Source organism: Octopus bimaculoides, chromosome 17 (assembly GCF_001194135.2).
Source record: "Octopus bimaculoides isolate UCB-OBI-ISO-001 chromosome 17, ASM119413v2, whole genome shotgun sequence".
Lineage (NCBI taxonomy): Eukaryota > Metazoa > Mollusca > Cephalopoda > Octopoda > Octopodidae > Octopus > Octopus bimaculoides.
Window position 1 is genome coordinate 6,604,530 of NC_068997.1, and position 10,466 is coordinate 6,614,995.

The 10,466-nt window shown below is 29.5% G+C and overlaps 1 protein-coding gene across 1 annotated transcript in view; it reads right to left on the reverse strand.

Annotated features, from left to right (window-relative positions):
- Positions 1 to 10,466, reverse strand: part of LOC106872489 (arf-GAP with GTPase, ANK repeat and PH domain-containing protein 3) — a 166,983-nt gene that overhangs the window by 19,820 nt on the left and 136,697 nt on the right. The window contains 3 exon segments of the mRNA XM_052974118.1: positions 1,807 to 1,908; positions 2,470 to 2,538; positions 9,214 to 9,300. Coding sequence (XP_052830078.1) covers positions 1,807 to 1,908; positions 2,470 to 2,538; positions 9,214 to 9,300 — 258 coding nt within the window.

Sequence of the window (10,466 nt, forward strand, 5' to 3'; positions counted from 1 at the left end):
TATATATATATATATATATATATATATATATATATATATATGCACACACAATTCAGCAAATGAGTGTTTTAGGCCTACAAAATCCCATGTTTTTCACTTCATCAAAATTATTATCTTTTTTGTTTTTTGTGTGTATGCATAAATAGATATATTCTTCTATAAACATTTAATCTCTCCACTACTTTAACTATTCATATTTTTAGATGTCAAGTCAATATGTTAGCTTCATTTAAGTCCTAACTTTTACTCACATCTGTAACTTTATCTAAATCTAACATCAAGCTTTTCCACTAAATTTCAAACACTTCAAACAATCCAAGTCGGATATATTTTCTTTAATTAATTTGAAAAAGTGGGTGTTTTGCAATATCTTGCAGCTGTCTCGACAGGGGTTTATTATTGTGAAAAAGTGAACTAGTGAGGAGGAGAGGTGAGCTTGCACGAGAAGAGCTTCTCTCAGACTCACAGCAAAATCATATACCAAGTCTAAATTCACACTGTGGTACAGGATCAAGTCTCTTTAGTATTACCTGTGCAAGGATTTTATTGAGAACAGGTAGCAAGTGTCACTGTAGGGGTTTTCAGTCATGGTATACTTTCCTTTTTCCTTTGCACACTTACCTGATTGATGATACACAGAAAAATCTTATAAAATTTTATCTTCAAATTTTGGCACAAGGACCAGGAAGTTTAGAAAGAGCGGAGGGGGGACGGTTAAGTCGATCATATCAACCGACCCACTGTTTAGCTGTTACTCATTTTAATGACCTCGAGAGGATGAAAGGCAAAGTTGACCTCGGCAGAATTTGAACTCGGAACATAAGCATGGATGAAATGCCACTAAGCATGTGGCCTGGGGTGCTAACAATTATGCCAAGCTCATTGCCTTATGTTCTCATAAAATATTAATGAGTTAAATGATTTATAAGTTTCTATAAAGATGGTGCTAAAGGGAACTTCATTCCTACCTTGATTTCTTACACGTTTAAATATAGTTTCTTTTATTATTTGGTTTTGGATGAATAAAACTACAACATTGACAACATGAGAACCAGGCGGTTCTGGCAACGACTACGCTCATGCTCAAAAGGTGTTTTTAGCTATTTCTGGCAGATTGCACAAACTAAATTTGTTTTTGAGTGTTCTAACAATCTTCCGTGGCATATGTTATGTAGCCAAGATAATTGTTAGAAATTTTAGATAAAACAGTTTATGGTGTGTTTACCTAACTTAATCTCAATAATTTTGAAGTTTGAGCATTAAATTAACTGACAGTTGCTGCATGGTTCAATTGTTGTTGAGGAGACAACATGATACATATTTTTTCTTTTAAACTCTTGCATTTTCATGTTACTGAAAATTAAACATTTTGTTTCAATAGATCAACAGTCTTGGCAAAGATATTTTAATTCCCTCTAAATGTTTCTCAAAATATCCTAAAAGTTTAATGTGATTTACTTGAGTATAAAGAAGACAAAGCAAGTGACTAGTATCAAACAGCTTAACCAACTCATGTGCACTTGAAAGAAGGGGGGGGGCATATACACACACCTCCCTTAAAAGTTTGTTTCAGATAAAAGTTACAAGAAACATGTATAGTTTATGTTCAAATTTAAACTTTTAGCATTTTCACTTCTTTTAATTGTTAGGAAACTGTAAATCAACAAAATTGCTGCAACTTTGTTCAAAGAAAAGAAACACCTTCAAGTTAAACAATAAAAATTTCAAATGCTTTCATATGATTTAAACTTAATAGATTTACAGTAATACACTTTAGTTACTGCATAAATATTATCAAGTACTTACATGTAAACTAGGATGATAGGTCAATCTGCCATCATCTAACAAAGCCACATACTTTTTCTTCCATTCTTTGTTCAAGCCATGGCTTCGTTTGTATAAATAACCCTGAATGAAAAGACAGGAAAGATCATCATCATCATCATCATCACCATCATCATCAAGCATCCGTTTTTCCATGCTGGCATTGGTTGGACATTATGACAGGAGCTGGTAAGGTGGAGGACTGACCAGGCCCCAGTCATCTGTTTTGGCAAGGGTTCTACAGCTGGATGCCCTTCCTAACACCAACCACTTTACAGCACACACACACACACACACACACAAATACATGCACATACATTATATTCTTGAAAATGCAAGAGAACATTATACAGAGTTGAATTTTTTTCTGGACGTTCAGACAGAGAAAACTTTAATCTGAATTGTTTTAAATTCAAATTACGACAAACGTAAACAAGCAAGCGAAGCTTGCTTTTAGAAGCGTTGAGATGTCTTTTTTATAGAAAGTTAAAGAAGTGATGTTTAAATTCTCAATCGCAGAATAATGCTAATAATATAGCCTGAACAGGATAAACTATCCCTATTTTTGCAGAGAAAAGTGTAGGTGGCCAGCTGCTTTAACCTTTCAATTAGAAAAAAAAAAAAAGTAATAATCATTTCCATTACCTGTTTTATAGGTATAACTCGACCACTTCCTAGTTTTTCTGTTTCTAATTTTTTCTCATCATCCTTTTTCTGTAGTAAGAAAGAGTGTTATGAATATTAGTGGGGGAAAACATGAACAAAAAGGAAATTTGTAACCAATGTTGACTGAAAATATTTTTGACTGTAGTCATGTATACATATTCTTCCCTTTTTTTGTTTAGAATAGAATTTCTTTGATTTTATTTTTAGAAATTTATATTTGATTTTTGTCATTTATAACCTCCTGTTTACACCAACACTGAACATACGTATGAACAAATAATACGCAAATAACAAAATATAAAGAGTAAGAAAAATATGATGAATAGAGAAAGATGTCATAATGGTGTATATGATTAATTATTATGTAATCAAATTTCATTTAATTAGTGCAATACCAATAATTTCCATAGTGTCTTACAGTAGTAACATTTAGTATCTCTTAATGATTCTGAGAAAATTGTTACTACTTCTGTGGTAGAAGAATTAATGTAGAAGAGTTAGGTTATAGGCTTTGAATTATCTAGATCAATTTCAGACTTAAAATTCTATTTTCCTTACACATTTCTAAGATAAAGGATTACTATGGGAATCTCAAAATGTTTTGCACTTACATAAAATTGGCCATTAAATTTGACACAATACATTCCTATTCTAAAGAACAATGACCGCACGGTTAGCGATATTGAAATTTTGTGAGTTGCATTCAAAAGCCAAGAAAAATAATTTTTATGATAAAAAGTATCTTTATATATAAAAAAAACAAAAAACAAAATGTCAAGCTGGCAAGAAAACTTCTATGTGGTTGCACATTATACGAGTAATAGCAGCCATATCTCCTTGAAATCCAATTCTTCTATTGTCTTAAAAAAGGACATAGTGGACATGTTCTAAATATACAAACAGATGAAATGGTCACAACAAGAATACCTTTGACCATAGTTCAAAAAGGGATGAGATATGAGGCTAAACAACAATAATCATTATAAGAATATATCACCACAAGAGATTCTAGAATTACAGATTGAAACACAGACAACAAGGATTACTAAATGATTATTCATGACAACTATGAAATTGTTTAAGATGATAGAAAATGAAGAAATATGTTGGGGTGAAAACAGTTCACATTTACTTCCCTGTACAATGTGAATGACTGACAGTCAGATCTCTTAGAGTATTAATGTCAGAGTCTGACTTTTCTGATGTCATATTCTTCTGAAGACAACTTTGACCATTATTGCACTGGAGTCAATAAAAGGAGCAGTAGTTGATTTATTTGTTTTTCATTTATAAACAGTTTTAAAATGTTACTGTGTTTATTAAATCAAGTATGAGGTTAGTTTTCAGCTTCCATTTAAAACTAGTTACGGAAAAAGTAGCATCAAGTATTGCAAGACCTATTTGATTTCTCCCAGAGATTTCAGATTTAGCCATTTAAAAGAAACAAGGATTTCTAATTTTTATTTATTAAACCAATCAAATACCATAAACTGATTTATTTAAAGACATGGACTCACTAAGCTTAAAAGCAGGACAGAAATTACAAGCAAAACAAGAACCAGTTAAGAAAAGAGGCAGAGAAAACAGGTGTCGTAAAAAAGACACGAATGGGTAGGAAGTCAAGGTAAAAAGATTAGTACAAACTAATAGAAGACAATCAACAGTATTTTGCAAACCTAGTTAACTGTAAAAGTATAGATAGCAGCAATGTTGTAATAAAATCTCTAAGTTCACAAAAATGATCTTTCTATAAAACTGGAGAGAGTTTAGAATATCATTTAACAGGATTTTATATATTGTTCACATATTTCTTTTAATACTGTAAATTGATTAAAAAGGATGAAACTTGATAACAAGCATGGATAGACATGTATATGTGGTCATAGAATTAAGCTGAAGCAAGCAAAGATTGGTAATATACTTCTAATGAAAACACTTAGTTGCTAATTATATAATAATTAACTAATTTTAAAACATTTCATTAAATAGTATGTTGTGTATAAAATCCATTATATGAAAATGGAACCCTTAAAAAAGAACTGATAATGAAATAAGTGTTACACTGATACAATTATTAATCTTATCCACCTTGTAAAAGTAAAGCTATCTTTCCAACTGACAAATAACTCAACTTATTAAACGGTTACTTTGATCTCTGTAAAACAATATTAATAATATTTAGATACACATTAAAATAATAATGTTAACTGAAAATGTATTGTTTAATCACAAATAATTGTTCAGAAGTTAACTGCCATGCATTACTGAGGTTTAACTGATTTTAGCTTCGTTTACGCTTGAAAATATGCTAGTAATATTTTGAAAGAAAAACATTTATATCCACGGGAATAAATCTTATGAAGACTTAGCGAAATTGTTTTGCTTACATATCAACTAAAGACAAAAAAAAAAAAAATCTACTGAATCTGTTTCATATAAGAAATGATTTCTTCCTCCTCAGATGTAGCTATGTAGAAGTAACAGTTGAAGAACAGAATTTGTAAAATGATCATAAACAATTTAATACAAACAGAAGAAAAGGTTTGTCTCTGTGATAAAGCCTTACCAATAGGCTTCAAAATCTCTATGTTTAATAATATATATAAGTTTTTCCAAGTAACTCTTTAGATTATGACACATTGTCTTTCTAGTTTGCCAAAAACGTTATGAACCCTCCTGCAAAGTAAGAGTCTGGTTATACGATTTGGCAACAACAGAGAAATTGAAGTGATGATTTTAAGGGATCAATAAATAAAAACAAAGGGAAAAAATAAAAATAAAAAGAATAGTTGAAAAGTCTCAAGAAACAAGCAGGGCAATATAAGGGTAACAAGAAGACAATGAAACAAACGAAAATGTTCCAACATTCTGTCCAAGAGAACTGATCATGGACAATACACTAAAATACAGGCAACAGAAAGCAAATGGAATGAAAGCTGTGAATGGTGTTGAGAGAAAACACCAATATTAAGATGCTGCTAACTGATGTTTGCAAAATACAAAAGCAACAATATCAAATAAAGTATAAAATAAAGAAGTTTTGTGGAGCAAAATAATTATGAAACTTAGAATCTAATAAGATAAAGAAAAACTTGATTGGAATATAATGACAACATCAAGAACAACAATAATAAACCAAAAGCTCACAACATAACCTTAGACCACATATTTTCTAGTTTTAGAATTAATTTCTTTCATTATTTGTTTTAAAAATAATAAAAAGAAAATTTAATCACTGATGTTTTTTTTTTATATATTTAAAATTAATTCTTGAAACAACAAAGGAAAATAAGTACAAGATATTCTATTCCTTTTTTTACTTTTTTTGTTTTTAAGTTGTCTTCTGTTTAAATAGTAAATGTTTATGAAGTAATAATACAAACCAATGTTTGATGATTCTAAAAGTAATCATCAATAATGAAGAAAATTCACTTCAATGGAATAGGAGATACAATTTTTAGCATTTTATCACAACAGAGAGAAAATGAATTATGAGAGCCATCTAAAAAAACATGGTAATAAATCTATTTACAACAGAAACAGAAAAAGAAAACATACAAAAGAACTGTTGGGAGGAACAAAAGATTTGCAAGAGAGTGAAAGGTGGAGATTATTTGAAAATGAAGCTGTTAATAATATTAAAAATAATGAAAAGATACAATCTTTGTAATATAAATTTACCAAAAATTGGATGAACAGAATGTAAAGAGTATAGCTATGAAGCTGTTAGATTGCGATTTAGAATACATCTGGCATTGTTTGAAATGATTACTGTTAGCATGTGACCTAAATATTAATGCAATGGTTGGAATTAATGGGATGAAGATCTGGTTAAATAGATGGGATCATTACAAGCACAAAAGTAGCATTATTTTTCTATGTTATGAAGTTAAAAGAAGATAACAACAATGGGTCTTTCAATACATTTTCAGTTTTTAACAACTTAACTGTCATGGAGATCAGTTTATTTAAAAGATAAGTTATGGAAATAAAATTGACTCTATGATGGGAATAATATAGCTTTATATATTTAAAACTGTATGACCTCATATGATTCTAAACAAATAGTAATCAGGATTAACATATTAACATTACTGAGCAAAGAAAATTAGAGCTTAAAGCTTTGTTTGAAACAGAAGTGATTCGAATTAACAAATGCATGTGAAATGGATATGAGGGTTGATATTACTTCTACTAGTTCCAGACTAAGAGGTGTAAACATAAATTTCTAGAAATAAGTGATTTTGATAAATAAACTATAAAAAAAAATTCTACCTTTCCTGATTTATCAGCTGATAAGAAAAATTTACAATTAAATTCTAATTAAACCAAAACCAGGAATTTAATTTGTTTCTATATAAATGATTGACTATCATCATTCTAACATGCTGCTTGCATTGAGTTAGCAATAAACAAACAAACCTGCTGCATCTACTCTGAGTTTTAAAAAAATCTGAAAAATCTAGTTTGTATTTAAAGCAAATTTCACCACAACAGGGCTTTCATCATCATCTTTATTAGAAGACATTATTATTAGAACTGACTGAGAAAAAAGAAAATGGTGAAACTGCAAAATAAATTCATCTGAAAGTAACCTGTAACCTGTATATGTAAATACAAAACAACATTACTCTAATAATATGAGTAGAGATTATGGTGAAGCTGGTTGGAAATGGAAACATTTCAAGTAAAGATTGTATGTTCACAAACTGCTTCACTTTTGAATTTTTGAAATAAGTAAAACAGCTGGTTTCATATCACCACTAATCCAACAAAGCTTCGCTTTAATACTTTTCTTACACACTTAAGTAAGGCAAAATAATTTAGACATTTAGTTGGATATGTTTTAACAGAATAAAGTAGTTTTAAAAATCATATTTTTAAAATGACAGTATATAACATTAATTGTATGTTATAACTGCAAGATAATTCTTCTTCAAGATAAAAGAAAAAGGAAGGGAGATATTTTTACAAGCATGGAAATTGAATAATTGAAATCTTTTCAAAATTTCGAGTCTAACGGTTAATGCTCTTGATACCTTAATTATGATTATAGTTTAATCTAAGCTCTTTGATTGTAATACTTTATTAGAGATATATCTTCATAAGAGCAACTTAAAAACATTTTTCAGTCACAGTCAAAATGTGTAAATGTGTTTAATTCAAAGTTTTAAAAAAATAGAAAAGATAAAAAAAGAAGTGCTTTAGCTTGATTTCATCATAATTTGTAAAGCAACAGGAAAAAATAAATTAACGCACACTTCCATTAATCAGATTATTAAATGGAGAAAAGTTTAAATTATAATTTAACAGATCAGAAAAAGTGAAAAATATTATTTACGGATTGCTTCTAAATATTTATCTTTCAGTTTATTTTATTCATTTTGCATTTTAAGCTATAAAAGGAGAAAGAGCAAACAACTATGCAATTTTGGTTCTACCTTCTGTTTTGATTGGATATTTTCATCTTGTTAACTAATTAAATTCTTAGTCTTTAGATTTCATGTTAGAGATATTTTATTGTTGAGTAAATGGACTAAATTCACGAAGTGTTCTCATGAGTAGCTTAGTTAATAGAACTTAGAGCAAGTAAACTATTTCTGGATGCAACCAACTAAAGGTAAACACAGAAGCCTAAAAATTAACCAGTCCCCAAACTCCTGGGGCTCTTTGCTTAGTCAGGTGTCTGCAGCAGAAAATGAATAAGAGATAAGAACAAGAAACCTTAAAATTGGATGCTAGTCTATACAGGTAACTTCCCCCAGAAGTTCCACTTTTGACACATATGTGAAGTGGGAGTTTAAAAAAACCATCCACTTGAACCAACTAACTTTTCACTTATACTAAAAGAGATCTGTATAAGGGAAAACTTGTGCCATTGTTGTATGTATGATAAACTATCAAGCTATAACTGCTTTCATACAAGATACGATAAAAGCCAAGTTACAAATATTTGATTGATGAAAATGTTATCTACTGTCACACATTGCAATTACTATTTTAAGACAAGCCATTGCTTCAATTTGCTGAAGGTTTCATAAGAAATATCTCTTTAAAGAATAATTCTCTTGATAAGATAACCACCAATATAATTTATGTCTGGATGGATGAAAAAGACTTAACATTAACACTTGATTATATACCAAACTAATATAATGAATAAGAATAACAAGATTTGTAGAAGAATTAGCAGAAATATGCAAACATTCACTTAAACTTGGCTAAAATAATTTATGATTATTAATGATGCATTTAGGTCACAGTTATTTTATTATCCATACTACAGAATATTCACTTTTAATAATACAAATATTAGTTTTAATAGTCCAAAATTTTCTTTTTAATATTAAAATAATAATTCATGAGAGAGAGAGAAAGAGAGAGAGAGACTTTTTGATATATGACAATTATGTCTTCTTAAAATAAAAGAAAAATACACAGATTTTGATAATGATTCTATATTTTCACAGTATAGAAACTTCATGAATTAAAATGATGAGGAAATATTCAGATGTAAGACAAAAGCAACCTTATTCTCAATTTGTTCTCTCTTAAAGACAATGCCATAATATAAATATAAAATAAATGTGGCCAAATTTTAACTGATGAGAAAAGAAGTATTAGTGGGAAGGGAAAATGGAGATGGTAGAACTAAAATAAAAATGTATGATCAGGGAAGGGAAACTGATAGATGCAGATTTCATATATGGAATGTCTGCTTACATTGAAAAGATTTGATCTCCGCCGATTTTTCCTACTCTGTGTAGGCGTACTGCTTGGTGTAGGTAAATCTTTTCCCTCCGGTCTGTCCTGGAAACGTAGTATATGTTTTATAGGTTAGTTCAGACAGCAGAGCAATATGGCTGATCCTTAGCACCTCATATACACTTTACACAGATTTGTGCAGATCACCAAGGTTTAGTAAACATTAGTTATCTCTAGTACCACTGTAGTGACTTCTACTGGGACAGTGCAACCAGTAGCAGGCATGCATTTCTTGAAAGATTGGAATGAAAACTAGAAAGGCCCAGAATTGAGTATACACAATAGCAAATTTAATAAACAATAAATAGATAAATAAATATACAATAATCATAAAAGTTGTAAGCCATGCTGTTAGAAGACAGTTTCAAATATTCATGCAGCCATTATATAAATATCAAACACTAAACAAACTGGTCAAGCATGCTACTGTATGAATACACATATAGAGATACCAGCTGCCAGCATTTCAGATAATATATACAGAATAACAACAACAAAAAAAATGTACCATTAAAAAATTCACCTGAAAATTTATTCAACAAAGTATTAAATATCAAAAGAGCACTTTATGAAAACTTTCAATCAAATTACCATTGAGTCTCTCAAATAAAACAGATGCAAATAGATAAGTCAATTTAGTAAATTTCTTATTTTCCATTACATTGATGGTTGTATATGCATAAAATAAGGTATATTCAATGTAAGATGGACATATAGGAATTCAAAACTTTTTCAGCTTAGTTTTTAATTTGAAGGTTCAAAATATTAGTGGAAGGTAGAAAATGAAATTTAACAGAGAGAAAACACGCGAGTTGTTTATTGTAACTTATGTCTAAAGGTAAAACAACACTGACTTTATATTTCATGTATAAAAGCATAGAGTAAATTTAACATTAGGTTTATGAAGTAGTAAACAATGAGACTATTTGATGAATATAGCTTTTTCAAGAAGACGCATGAAATGAAATGGCTTCAACTGGTTTTCTCCTCATACATACATACACATGCACACACATACACACACACTCATGCATGCAATAATTCAAAAATGTAAAAAGTAAAACTGAAAAGTCATAGATTTCAGTTTAAAATCATTACAAACTATTTTATTCATCTCTCAAAAGAATTGAGATGAAAATAGAATGCCCAGTCCATGGAAAGGTGAAAAAATGAAATGTGAAAGATTAAGGTGTACAAAAAAAAAAAAAAAA